The following is a 14,254-nucleotide window of genomic DNA, read 5'->3' as shown; positions in this document are numbered from 1 at the left end:
TTCCTCTCCCTTCCTGTTTGGTTGTCAGGTGATTCAGCGAGGTGTACTAAATTTTGTCAAAATCTTGATTCAGAGATAAAGAATTAGATTTCTGAATGGAAACAAATTCTTACCTTTATACTTCAGATTAATTTTAAAGAGGAAAACCTGAAATTCTATGCAAGTCTTTTAAGTTGTGCCATTGTGAGTTTTTTTCGTTTTGGTTTGTTGGTTTTCTTTGGTTTTTTTTCATCCACTGCACCTGCAGCTCGGTTCCTTTACTGTCTTGTCTCAAAAAAAAAGAAAATGTTTTGGCCTTGTGTGTAATTTTCGTTCAGCTGTTGAACTTCTTGAACATTTTGCCAATGTAATATTCTTTTAAAGTAATATGGAAGCTACAGTTTCATGTTTAATTGAAATGTAATTCTTCAGTATAATCCATTTGTTGATTAGAAAGCTGAAGAATTGTAATTTGCTTGTGCAGCTTGGCTTCATCTGCTTTGTACATAGCATCTGAGTTTAATTCTTCAATTGTGGAAGCTACTTAAAAGCACTGCTTTAGCATAACCCCCTTGTGGCTTTTTTTCTTGTGTGAAATGACTAAAGCTTTCTTATTTCCATTTGCCATCCATTTTTTAATCTGCTCTGCTCCCTCCCTCTTCATGGATTATAAACCCCTACCCTAATCCTGCCTTTACACTTGTTCAGGATCACAGTCTGCTAACCCCATTGGTGGTAAGAGTCTACAGAATTTGTGTATACATCATTGTTTGATCACCTGTTGAACATACCTCATTTAAGGACCCTATTCAGCAGAAATTCCAGCTTGCTTTTTTCCATGTGCCACACTTACCTAATTGGATGTAACTCTTATTTAGAAAGCAATAGAAGTGGGAGGCTTGTCATTTTGGAATACTGTTTTAACCATCCTTTCACCATGCAGCTCGCTTAGATCTATTACTGGTGGTAGTACTTAGAAAAGCATAGCATGATGCTTTCAGGATATTAAGCTTCAATTGGTTTATTTGCGCTATAGGGGTACACTCTGCAGGTAAGACAATAGAAAGGTAAATGAAGTATTAGAATGAGAGGTTGCATTTCTTCTTTGCAGTCGAGAACTCTTTAAGTTTTGTAGGTTTCTGACCTATTGAAGAAAATCTTCTTGAAGTCTCCAGTCCAGTGAAAATTAGAGTATTTTCATTGTTTTAAAGAGACATAAAACATGGGAGGCTAGGAAGGAGGTATTGTAATATCAGGTCTAAGTTGAAACACTCTGATATGAAGAAAGTGCCAAACCTTTAATTTGTGCAGACCACAGCAATTTTATATATTTGCCTATTCTTTGTTCAATGTAGAAGTTATGCTGTTTTTTCCAGGCTGTGTAATACATTATTTATCATTTCTGCTGAATAGGTCCATAGTTTCAAAAAGGGATTTTGCTTAAATAATCATTTCAAGTTTGAATTCAAACAATGAATCTGAAAGTATATGCATGGTACATTATTTTAGTTTTCTCCCTTCCACTCAGCATATGTTTTGTTGGGATTTTTTTTCTTTTTCCATATGGTCAAGCTTTAATCAACTTATATCTTTTTTAAATGTGCCTCATGAGAAGTAATCCATGAAAGTCATGTAAGATGTTGCATGTTATATCTGTAGATCTGATAGCATAGCTGTGGTCATACAGTTATCTGATGATTTTTAAAAGATTAGGGAAAAGTTAACATTTCTCTATGTAATTAACCTTTGGTTAAAACGATGTTTTGCTTTTTATTTGGTCAGACTTCTTGAACTCTGCATCTGAAAACCATATAGCAACGGGTGGTATGAATTGATTTTAAATAGAGAAGAATGGGTTCTTTATTAGGTCATAGAAATTAAGTTTTCTGTAACTGAAATCAAAATTAGGAATCAATGACCAGTTGCTGGTAGTGAGTACAGTGTGTTGAAATTAACAATTGCAGCACTTTGTAATGTACCGTTATGATCAATTAAAATGAAGGACACTTAAAAACATCTTGATCAATTTTTTGGCTTGTTCAGAATTAATTGAAGATTCTCTCTGAATTTGTGAGAGAATCCACGGGCACAAACATGAATATTTCAATTGTCTTTTGTGACATTTTATTTAACTTCTCAGGGAGCAGTACTTGAAGACACCATGCTTTTATAAGCAAGGGAGAAGAGTTGAAATTGTAGGAAAATGCTGTAATTTTATAATATTGGTTGCATGGGAAGAATAATTATGAAATTACTCAAGTTGCTCCCTTTAGCTTTCTAGACGTTTTTTCCCTTTTTTAATAGAAAATGTGGTTATGAGACCACATTGCTTAAAAAAAATGAACACATTAATGTTCATGATAGGAATATTAGAACTGTTGATGAAGACTAGAAGTACTGTTTATGCTTTTTTGAGCATATGTAGTACTAAATACTGTGCCAAGTGCTTCCTTGCATTGATTATTTTATGTATTTTGTATGTAGTGCTATAAGAACTTGGACCAGGGCTTTCTGTTTTCACATTTTTACCTTGTTTTTCCAGACCATTTCAATCTACCACCACTTTCCTACTAACTTCAAGCATTTTTTTTTTCCTTTTTAACCATGTTTGTTTGTGTTCTATGCTGTACTTACTCATGCTTCTTCATTGTGCATTCAGCTGGCAGTAGATCTGGGTCTCCTGGAAGAGTGTTGACAACGACCACGCTTTCCACTATGAACACAGGAATTCAGAGAGTGTTAGTGAATCCTGCAACTGCACAAAAACGAAGCAAAATCCCACGAAGTCAGGGATGCAGTAGAGAAGCTAGTCCTTCTAGATTGTCAGTAGGTAAGAAACACTTGAGTAACTCTTCTTAGCCATTCTTTCTTTAAGTGCTGGATATCTACAGCTTGTGTTTACTTACAGCGGGTTGACAAAATTCCAATACATATTGGTGAAAATCTAAAACATGCCTATTTTCTGATGCTGGTCTTTGATATACGAGACAGTTTTAAATTTAAGCTGAAACTTGAATATTTTTTCTGTCAAAATGCAGTAGTTGTTCTTTTCCTCACCTCCCTGTCTTCTGTATTTCACTTTTCTTCACTTCTTATCTCCAATCCCAAAATATCCATATCCATTGGATGAAAGTGTGATAGCATTTTGAAAATACTATTTTCTCCATTACTTTTATGTGTCTTTTGTGTATGTGTGCGTGCAAGTGTATACTTCCATGGTACAGAAATGACCATCATACTTCTTAAACCTGATGGTGTAAACTGATTACACTTTGTTACAAACTATTTTATTGAAAATTATCCATTGATTTTAGTGGCACTGCAGCTGTTCTTTGTTTTTTATTGTGATATTTAACTTAGCTGTATTCACTTTTTATTTTCCTTCTTTAGAAAGATGTGGTGGGTTGTTTTTTTTCTCTTTCGTGGTACTGTTGATTAACTTGATCTCAAGCACAAACTGTGAATCAAAAGTCTCTGTTTTTGTTTTTGTTCTTTGCTTGTTTCCTCTTCATCAATTTAAAGAAAATTTTCAGCCATTCTCTGAAGAGCTGGTAAATCCCCATTTTTAGCTGTGCAAAGAAACAATTTCATTGAACTGGCTACACTCAGTATAATCCAGCACGATCAGGAAAGTGTGTGGAAACAGTTATGACTTATAATACCACATAATCATCAGTGTCTTATCTTAGAAGTACATCTTTGATCTTACTGCAAAACCAGAATTGCATTAAAACTGCAACTTTTCTTATGTCTTCTCCCTTCTGTGCTGCTGTTTGTCTGTACCCTGAATCATACTAGCACGAGGCAGCCGCATTCCTCGGCCTAGTGTGAGTCAGGGGTGCAGTCGGGAGGCCAGCCGGGAAAGTAGCAGGGACACGAGCCCTGTCCGCTCTTTTCCACCCCTTGGTAAGTACTCAGAGCCCCTTGTTGTGCATGGCTGTCTTTGCCCTTCATTATTTGCACCTAACGAATCCATGCCTCCTTCATTTAGCTTGTAGCTGGCCACCGTTGTTTTCCCTTCCTTTGGCTCACTCACCACTTACTTCGATGGAGAACTGACCAATGTGTGAATGGGTTGCACAGTTGAGAAAGAAAAGCTTTGCTACTAGTGTTAGCCTTAAGTTCCAAGGCTAGAAAGGTGTGTGACATGCAGTGCCTAGAAATCTTTTCAGAAAGAGCAGTTCTGCTTTGGAAAGTTTTTTAAAATTAGATGTTGCTGTTTTTATTACAGCACTTGTTGCTTGGGTGTAGTTAGATAATCCATTTCTCACTGACCAACTAGAACAAAGAATATAGTGTGACTGTTGTCTTCTGCCTTTCCCTGCATCAGCAGTTAGGATCTGCTAATATTCAAAATTGCTCCCTAGTTAATTAATCATTTTGGTGTGTAAGAAGAAAATACACTTAATTTTATGTCTCCTCAGCTATACTGGCATCACTGATGTGAAAAAATAATTAAAATTTTAACTCTTTGCTATTAAAGCAAGTAAATGTGGTGGTGCAGATAAGGGACCAATATACTAAAGCACAACTGTATTCTGAGGCTGCTTTCCGTTTCCTAAAACTGATCAAGGCAAGTAGTGAAGTCCTTATCCAAGCAGATTAACCAAAGTACATTTCTGAATTTTACTTCTAATCTGTATCAAGCAAGTGGTAAATAATAAAGGTAACAGCTGCTATATAGGGAATAAGAGAGGAATTGAAAACATCAGTGTTCACACGTGCATTGCCAGGTTCAGTCCTCATTCCTAGAGCCTGCTATAACCAAAAGTTTTGTTTCCACTTAATATTTCAGCTTATTGGCCTCTCACTTAAAAGACTTTGCAAGATTGTCAGGCTGCTTTTTCTAAGACATCAATAAGGCATAGGAACATGAGCTTGTAATTACTTTAATACAGTGTTGCTTAAGGACTAGAGAAGCTTCTCATCTCCATGTATCCTGGTCAAGCTTACTGTGAAGTTAGAAGGAAATTTTAGTAAGTGTCTTTTTACATGTTTTTGGTAGTTTGGTAGTAGGAAAATATCTCTGTAAGATATATTTGAAATTAATATTTTTTTATTGTTGACTAAGTCTGAGTTATTCTTCAGTATGCATCCATCCTCTTTTGCTTATGTGTAGGTTGCAGTTAAAGATTTTGTAACACTAGCTGTTAAACATAGTCTGAAAATAAGAAACCTCTGGTTTCTGTGTCAGATTGAGGCACCTGACTGTGTTCGCAATTGGCACTACAAATCTGTTGTCATCTGTTAAGGCAGTTAATGCCTCCTGTCAACCATCATCTTACTGGGAAAGTACAGACTAATGCAAGGAAAACTGTTTCAATAACTAGTGCTAATTTGTCCAGATGCTATTTAATTGGGAAATTAAGTTAAAAGTAAACAATGCAGGATCTGTTAGTGAACTTCTATCTTTTACTAAAACACCTGGCAGATAGTGTTGTAATACACACTTTCTTTTCTTTAAAAAACAAGGTTTTATTCCAGATCGTTTTGTGATTCTTTTCTACCTTACAACTTGACTACATTTGCATGCATTTGAGATCTGGTTTACATTTGATATTTGGTCAAATGCTTAAGAAAACTGTATTAAACTAATAACATAAGATGGGTCATTGAGACAGATGCTACTTGAGGATTTATTTTTATTAATGGAGTTTAATTTTTGTATTCAGATATCGAAACAATTCCCTGTACAAATGGAGTGGGTTGAATTATCTGATGCAAAGTAGCATGTATAGGAATCCAGTGCTTTTTTTTTTTAAAAAAAAAAAGAGCTATACCTGGAATAAATTAATTTTTCTAGGGTTCCTTCTAGTATGACTTCTTTGCATTATTTCAAATGTCGTTTAGTGTTTTATTAGATCAGTTTTAGCTTACAGGATGGTATTAACTTCTATCAAAAATCTTAAAATTTAATGGTTTTTATGGGTACAAGAGGAAGATGAAATAAGGTAAACTCAGCTCTGTGTTTGTAGCTGCAGACAGTTTTACATGGGGTTGGAGAGAGGAATGTGTTTTGTATTGCATCTTGATTCTCAGCACAGAAATTTTTACTTACAAATGCTAAACTCCTCTAGACATAACATGACCCAAACGCTACATAATTGCTTCTCTGTATACATCAATGTGAAGTATTTATGTAATCTCACATCTCAGTATAAGGTTATAAACTTGGAGATGACAGCCACTCTGAGAAGGAAGTGATCTGTAATTTATATGACCATGCCTTGTTTTCTGTTTCATGTCATTAATACTAAATATCAGACTAGTATAATTTCCATATTTTAGTGAAGAAATCATGTCATTTTGAGTCCGTTTAAAATCTTATTTTCATAATCTTAAAAAAATATGAAACAACAAAAGTAAATACTTGCATAGTTTTTGCCGTTGAGAGGATACAAAGAATATTCTTGAAAATATGCTTGAAACAAGGTATGTTTGATCCAATGTAGTGCTTTCTTTCACCATCTGGTTAAACTTGTCCAGCATATTTCAAACCTATATGGGAACAGGATTGTCTTGAATTATAGAACTAAAGTTTTAATTTTTAATTGTACCATTAATTTTCAGGGCTTGCTGATGGAAAGCAATAGAAAGGCTTATCCTGTTATTGCTTGAACTTAAAGCTCTAGCAGTCTTGATGCCTATGTTGTGACATCATCTGTCCTGTCTCCTTTTCCATGCTGAGACATACGATCTTGAGAACCAAGTAGTCCACAAAACATTATTTGAAAAATAAAATTCCCTAGCTAAGGAACTTTATGCAGGTTTAGTTTGAAAGAATATACATTGCTGTACCTTACATAAGGAGTAGAAAACTTAATGTGGAAAAAACATGATCGTGTTATAGTACTTAGCATCATTTTGGAGTTCACTCATGTTAAAAGAAGTCTGCTTACCCAAATCCTTGTCAGGGTTTTTGATTCAAATCAGACTCTTAAATTGTCTGTGTTAATCAGAGTAAAGGATGGTTTGTAGCTTCTATTATTTCCTGCATCCAAAAGGTGTAAAGTAACTGCATTTGCAGTTTCATATTAAATTAAAAGATTATATCTGGGGTTTATACTGTGGGTGGACATTTGAATTCAAGTTAAAAATGTCAAAACCAGTTTCAATTACTAGCCTCTCAAATTCTAGCTTAAGTGAATTTCAGAAAGAAGAGGAATCATTTAAAAAACTGATTCAATTTAGAATTCTTTGGTTTAAGAAAGAAAATATGAGCAAAATATTAATGAGTTAGCATCTTTAGAAGCTCTAAAAAGAACACTTTTTTTACAAGTGCCAGAAGGAAGAGGGTACTCAGTTGTATTCAAAAGCCCTTAAGGATCTTTGGTTCCCACTTTCCATAACTTTAACGGATCTTAATGAGCTATGTTAACTAATATAAATGTTTTAATTTCACATTTTATTTATTTGAAGAAAACAACATGAATGTGAAATATTAATTGCATTAAATTATTTTAAACTTGCAAGTGAATAATTTTTAACCTTCATCTGTGGAGTGGTGAGGTTAAATTATCTGCACATAGGCAAGAAGCTTATAAAATTGTCATCTGCTAAAACACTAAGTTCATGCAGTAGTTGCTTTTGCAGATAAAGTTTGTTACTTGAGCTCTGGCTCTAAGTGGAGTGTGTAGAATGGAGTTAACTCTGCAATGGAAGACCAGTATCAGTGGAACTTTTCTAGATATTTCTGATGATTCTGTTTGTGTGTGTTGTGTCTGTTGTTTGGGTGTGAATGTGTCTACGCATTATTTTTCTTTAAACTTGTGAAAGTACTTGCTTTTAATCTGCTCTTAATCTTTAAAATTACAAAAAATTATGCATGAAATGTCCATCATACATAAACCCGTATCATTCTATATAATCAAATCCTATACAATCAAAGAACTTCTGTGATTTTTTTTTTTCCTTCTGTATGATGCTCTGTTTCTTGTGCTAAAGCTGAATCTTTTAAATAAATGTTCTCTTGTTCATCTAAACAACTATTGCAGCAATTTGATTCCATGGTAATAGATAGGGTTTATATGATCCTGTTATTGCAGCTTCCAGACATCACTCCAGATCCACTGGTGCCCTCTACGCTCCTGATGTTTATGGAGCTACAGGTGAAGGATGAGTACACTTTGCTGTCATCTGTGCAGTCATCCTGGATTTTTTTTTTCCCACCCACTTGGTTATTCTCATAGTTCAGTTTTTGAAAGCATTATTTATATTAATTTGAGTTTTGTTGTTTTAATAGTCCAGATAGATGTGTTTATGTTCCTAGATTTCGTCTCCACCCCCACCCTCCAATGTTAATCCATTTCCTCCGTAACAACAATCATTTTATTTTTACTTGCAGAGGAACTTGTGTTAGTTTTCCATTTTTCAGTATGAGTAGAGCATTCTTTATGCATGTAGTTTTCTAATCAGCATTCTCAATAGCCTTCATATTGTATTTGCTTTCATTTTAAATGAAAACAAAAACCCAAAATGAAGAAGACAGTAATTGAAAAAAATAAGGCAAGTTATTTTAGTTAAAACCATTGTTCTGTGGGATTTTCCCCTGTAACACCAGAATATATTGTTTGTGTATGACTCTTGTTTTTCCTTCATTTCTTTTTGCTGCACCGCTAAAGATTTAAGAATGAAAATAACTGGTATTTTTGCCACTACATAATGTGTTAGAAAAGTTAAGCAAATTATTTTCTTCTGCTTGGGTTTTGTTAAGTGAGTGCGGTATTAATGTCCCATGTTACCAATCTAACTGAAGTCCTGATGATGATTTTTGTTGTTTTTATAACAGGGACCGGCTTTGGAATTAGTCAGTCGAGTAGACTGTCATCATCAGTTAGTGCTATGCGGGTTCTGAACACGGGTTCTGATGTGGAAGAGGCAGTAGCAGATGCTTTGGTAAGGAGCTCTCACTCACCTTGTGTAGGAGACAGACCTTTAAAGTGTTTGGTATCTGTACATTAAAAGACCTCGTCATTCCATATTGTATTGGCCTCTAGGTGGGGGAAAAAAGAGAACCTGAATTGTTAGAGTTGCAAAGTATTGGTATTTTTGTGCCCTACAGAAGTCTTACCTTCTGAGAAACATGCATTTTCCCATGGGAGAAAGGAAGAAGTCTTGGACTATTCTGTCAGAGTGGCCCAATGAGCTGCATGAGCAGTAGCACTTCTCATCAGTTTCCCTCTTAAGTCTAAAACAAGTTACACCCTTCTCCTTTTATTGTTCTTTGAAAGGATGGGTTTGATTTCTTCACCTCCCTGCCCCAGTTCGCTAAACTCAACTCGTATATTTTTCTATTGACATTTATGTCAGCAAGCTGAAATCTTTAATTAATTTAAAATACTGGCACTATGAGTCAGATCCATATTTATCTGGTATTGATGATATGCCATTTGCATATAATTTAAAAATTTATAGGTACCTTTTATCTAGTTATCAGAATGCTTTAAGTAAGTCGTTATTACTCTGTTTTAACAAAAATACTATTTGGAATATTAGAAGAAAACATCAAATTAGACTCTAAAATTTCAATAATAGCCACATATGACTGTATAGAGAGAAACAAAATTTCAAAGGAAAAATTCCAGACAACTCTTTTCATGTTCTTAGTCTGGCAATTTATTGATTTCTTGTTTAATATTGTCTTATTGGCACTTCAATTCTAAATCTGTGTGCCTTCACTGGTATAAAGATCAAAGTATCTGTGAAATCTTGACAGAGAGGTCATGGTGAGTTTTAATGTGTTTTTTTTTTCCTTTCTATTGTTGTTTCAACATTGATGGGGAATGCTAATTACTAAGCTGGAAGTTAGTCTCGATTTTGGAATAGGGAACAGTAGAAAAACAGTCCATGGAACATGAGAAGTTTCTGCCTGTAATTTGAAAGCCTCTGATATAGATTTGTCCACACTGATGCTTACATGAAAATTACCAAGTGCTTTTAGCAGCTTCATAGACTATTCAAATTTATCTGGGCAAAGTATGGAGTCAATAATATAAATTGAGGAGAAAGTCATGCTTCCAGTGACTGCTGTTGAGGTTTGAACATGCCCTGCTTAGTTTGATAGTTTGTTCATAGAGGCTGGTTTGTACTACCTGAATACAAAAGGGCATCATGCTTCTAGAAACGTTAGAGAAAAATCTGGAACTTTTTAGCTAGGATTTGTCATTACAAAGAAGGATCAAGAACAGCAGTATTTTTTTATTGTGTTATGTACATGCCTTGTTGCCTGCCGTGCTCTAAATGTACAGGTGGTTCTGTACAAATGGCTCAATTTAAATGTAAATTTAATTAGGAACACCCTTCTTGTTTTGTCCTAGACTGAAGCCCCCCTTCAGAACAGTGTTTTTAAAAGGTAGAATGTAAACTGAAAGATGTAAGAAATTGAAAATATTCTGGATTGTATTAATATTGTTATAATATGAGAAATACTCAGCCAGTTATAGCATTGCTCAAGCCAAAGAGGTGTCAGCCTTCTGGCTAACATCTGGTTTGAATATAAGATGCATGAAATGCAACAATATGGTGATCTTTGGGCATGTCAGATTCTACATCTTAAATTATTTTTTACTTATGGTGATCCTTTTCAAAAATTCTCATGTCTTTATGGGATTTTTCTTCCTTTATTTTCTTACACATGTATATATGCTTGTTCTGTTGACAGTAAGCTTGCTTATTTCATAATGTATTGACTAGTTTGCCTCGTGATACCCTTCAAGTTATTCCACAGTAAAAAATGAGAACCTGGTTCAAATGGCAGTGGTAATTAAGGGGAAAGCAGTCACTTAGTTTACTGCTTCTTTGATTGTATAATGAAACCAAATTTTTAACTACTTGCTTCAACTCCAAAATTTGAATGACAGAATTACTTTGCAGAGCTGTGTGTTTTTCCTGTTAGATAAGTGTCTTTGTTTTTTTTCCTCTGGCATGTTTTTATTTTGTTGGCTTATTTTTGTGTTTGAGATTTTGCATAATATAATTAATAGTTTTGTAGGACATTGATTGGTGTAGTAATTATTGCAATGATGAAATTTAGATATTGAAATTATGATAAACAGAGATACAGAGAAGTTGATGGGAAAATAAAATTTAAATGAAGATTTCATACTTAGATAGCAGTTGACTGCATGTGTTAAGTCTTCATGCTCAAATATCACTGTGTAAGGCACCAAGATTTTGACAGAGAAGTCTTTGTGACCAACCAGCAGATGATAGGTAATATTTCCCTGGAAATGGAAGCTAGCGGACTACTTCTTGGCAATGCATGATGTGCTAACCGGATACAGAGAGCTAAGAGCAAAGTTTACAGCAAGACTGTATATTTTCCAGTGACAGGTAGTTTAATAGTCACAATGCTGCTATGCCTTATCTTCCTGTTCTCAATTTCTGTTTCTTTTCAATAATTTACTGCTAACAGCTCTTAGGAGACATACGGACTAAGGTATAGAAACTATTTTCCTTCTTCAATAGTTTAATATTTTGCTATTAACATGCTTGATACAAAGTAAGTTAAAATGACAGAATATGTGGGTTTAGACCTGTTTCTTACATTCTGTAACATATATAAAGTAATTAAATGAAATAACTAACTTTCAATGCAGTATTTATGTCACCCTGTAATACAACGTTACGGATTTTTACAAGTAAACTTTTACGTTGAATGGTTTCATCAAATGTATGTCTTCTCTGCATTTGCTTTGCTTTTACATTTGGAATACTATGCAAGACATTCTTTAACATTTTTATTAAATGTGTTTGACCTCTTGAACAGTTGGACCCATGTGTCACTGCAAGGAGCAGAGGTGACTGATTATTTGAAGTGTTGTTCTTTCTGCTGATTGTGGGTATGTATAATATCGCTTTGAAAATTAGTACTAACGTGGGATGTTTCTGTACAATAGAAGAAGCCAGTCCGAAGAAGATACGAGTCCTATGGGATGTACTCGGATGATGATGCCAACAGTGATGCATCAAGTGCCTGTTCAGAAAGGTCCTATAGCTCTAGGAATGGAAGCATACCAACCTACATGAGACAGACAGAAGATGTGGCTGAAGTCCTAAACCGCTGTGCCAGCACCAACTGGTCAGAGAGAAAAGAAGGCCTTCTAGGCCTGCAAAACTTACTAAAAAACCAGAGAACTTTAAGGTGAGATGAGATGTTAGCAGAAAAAAATCTTTATTTTACAGTTGAAGTGAGGCAAGAGAAGTAGGAAAGGAGGCTGATGTTCTAAAAAATACCGCAATATGGGGAGAGGGAAGGCAGAGTGGGTGTCTGTGAGAGTAAGATGGGAGAAGGAATGAGTGAAAACTATTGTCAATTTTGGCCACCATTGTATATGACCTGTTAAAAAAAACTCAGTTTAAGCAATGGAATTCAAAATCAGGAGAATTCTTGCAATACAAAAGATTCCTGAAATGTTGGCATCTAGTATTAATGGAAGGCCTTTATTTTTGTTGTTCTTTATTAGGAATTTATTCAGAAGAAACTGTTCACTACTAGCTACTAAGAATACCTTTCTCATTACTGCTATGTTAATATAGTTGGGAATTGTTTAATACATAAATTAAAGAGACATTTCTGTAATTCTAGAGAAAATAATTACATCTGAATCTCTATTTTTGAGCAAAATGCTTTTGTCAACTTTGTTTACTAGATTATTTGACACAATATTTACAGTTTATTTCAGTGATGCTATGCAGTAGTGTTCCAATAGTACTGGCAGGGGAGTTGACTAATGTATTGTTGTCACTTTGACAGTCGTGTTGAATTGAAAAGGTTATGTGAAATCTTCACCAGAATGTTTGCTGATCCTCACAGTAAGGTACGTTTAGGTTTTTCTTACTTGCAGTAAACATTTGAAAACATGTTAATAGAAAGCCAGTTTCTGTAAAACTGTTTTTACAGTTTTTGTGGAAGCTGGAATAAAACTTCATATATGCAGTAATTTCTCATAGCAAAAGGACTGTAGGTAAAAAAGTTTTCCTGCTGGAAAAAGGGACTTAGCTGCTCTCTGTGACATCATGAATTTTGAAAGAAACTTGCACACAGCAACATGGTGTTAAAGTTGCTCACTGTCCCATACTGCAGAAATCCAGAAGCGAAGTCTAAAAAGCCAAGAAATTAAAGAGAAACTGAAGAAAACATTCCAAAAAAACCACCAGTGATGTCAGAGGAGAGGAAAGAAAAATTGAATGTTGACATAATAGTGGTTTCTAAATGAATTAATGACAAAATTGTGAATAGCAGCTTTGTTTAATTTGGCTTGTTCCTGTGTCAATGAGTGTTGCAGCTATGCATATATCAGAACTCCCCTGGAGATTTTTTTCATTATGGGGGAGCCAGGGGAAGGATAATGAAAATGTCCCAAAATGTAGTTGTATATGTCAGAAGAGCTTTGTATCTTTTCATTAAACCTTTAGGAGTGTTACACTGAATAATTCTAGTTGATTGATTTGTTTTGTTTACTGGACATTCTGTCAATAATTCTAGTAGATTGATTTGTTTTGTTTACTGGACATTCTGTCAAAAAAATAATGTTGTTTTGATTTTAAAAATGTGGCCTGTTATAGCACATGTAGCTCACCTGTTCCAGTTGCTGAAGCCTTGCCTCCTTTTGGGTGTTGAAAAATTACTAATACTAATAGTAGTTATCAATATATTATCATGAGGAGCCTTTAAGTATAAAGGTTCATTAATTAATTTTTTATCACACATTCATGGCTACACAAATCTCATCTTAGACTCTTTTCAAGTGTGTTTAGGAATTATTCTGTCATCACTTTTTATTTAAGTTTACTTTAACACGATAGCTGGATATAGGGAATTGTTTAGAAAAAGTGAGTAATATCATTTGGTGGAGAAAATGGGAGAATGATTTAAAGGACATGCCAAATGCTTAGTTTTAAAATATATTGGATACCCCAATAGAATTACTAAATTTATCATAAAAGTTTTGAAAGACCTTTTTTTGTTTTATTTTGGTTTTATATTCCATACAGGAACTTTGTATTGACGGCCACTAATTTGTGTGTTTTATCTTTTTCCCTTTTTTGTTGTTTTGTTTTGTTTTTGTTTCATTTTGCATGCTGTCTCCTGTGTTGGAACTCTCTTTAGAGAGTAAGTTGGTTCAATATTTGTTGGAAGCCTAACCGTACTTGCATGGATGTGCAATTAACCCTTTTTCTCTATTTTTCTTCCCCAAAGAGTTCATGCAGTGTCAAGTCTTTTGCAATCATAAAATGCTATATACAATTATGTAAACTGTGTGGTAAAGTTTTG

The 14,254-nt window shown here is 34.4% G+C and overlaps 1 protein-coding gene across 3 annotated transcripts in view; it reads left to right on the top strand.

Moving 5' to 3' along the window:
• CLASP2 (cytoplasmic linker associated protein 2) overlaps nt 1-14,254 on the top strand; it is a 137,946-nt gene that overhangs the window by 101,102 nt on the left and 22,590 nt on the right. Inside the window, exons 23-29 of one of the 3 annotated variants that reach the window (XM_010001699.1) lie at nt 2,639-2,809; nt 3,778-3,885; nt 8,025-8,087; nt 8,768-8,874; nt 11,877-12,121; nt 12,734-12,797; nt 14,090-14,092. In XM_010001699.1, the coding sequence (XP_010000001.1) occupies nt 2,639-2,809; nt 3,778-3,885; nt 8,025-8,087; nt 8,768-8,874; nt 11,877-12,121; nt 12,734-12,797; nt 14,090-14,092 (761 nt within the window). Of the gene's footprint in view, nt 1-2,638; nt 2,810-3,777; nt 3,886-8,024; nt 8,088-8,767; nt 8,875-11,392; nt 11,417-11,876; nt 12,122-12,733; nt 12,798-14,089; nt 14,093-14,254 lie in introns of all 3 variants that reach the window. The other 2 variants (XM_010001700.1, XM_010001702.1) reach the window with 2 other exon arrangements.

The sequence above is a fragment of the Chaetura pelagica genome, unplaced genomic scaffold (assembly GCF_000747805.2).
Source record: "Chaetura pelagica isolate M959 unplaced genomic scaffold, ChaPel_1.0 scaffold657, whole genome shotgun sequence".
Taxonomy (NCBI): domain Eukaryota; kingdom Metazoa; phylum Chordata; class Aves; order Apodiformes; family Apodidae; genus Chaetura; species Chaetura pelagica.
The sequence above is the reverse complement of the archived record's forward strand: the minus strand, read 5'-3'. Positions and strand labels throughout refer to the sequence as shown.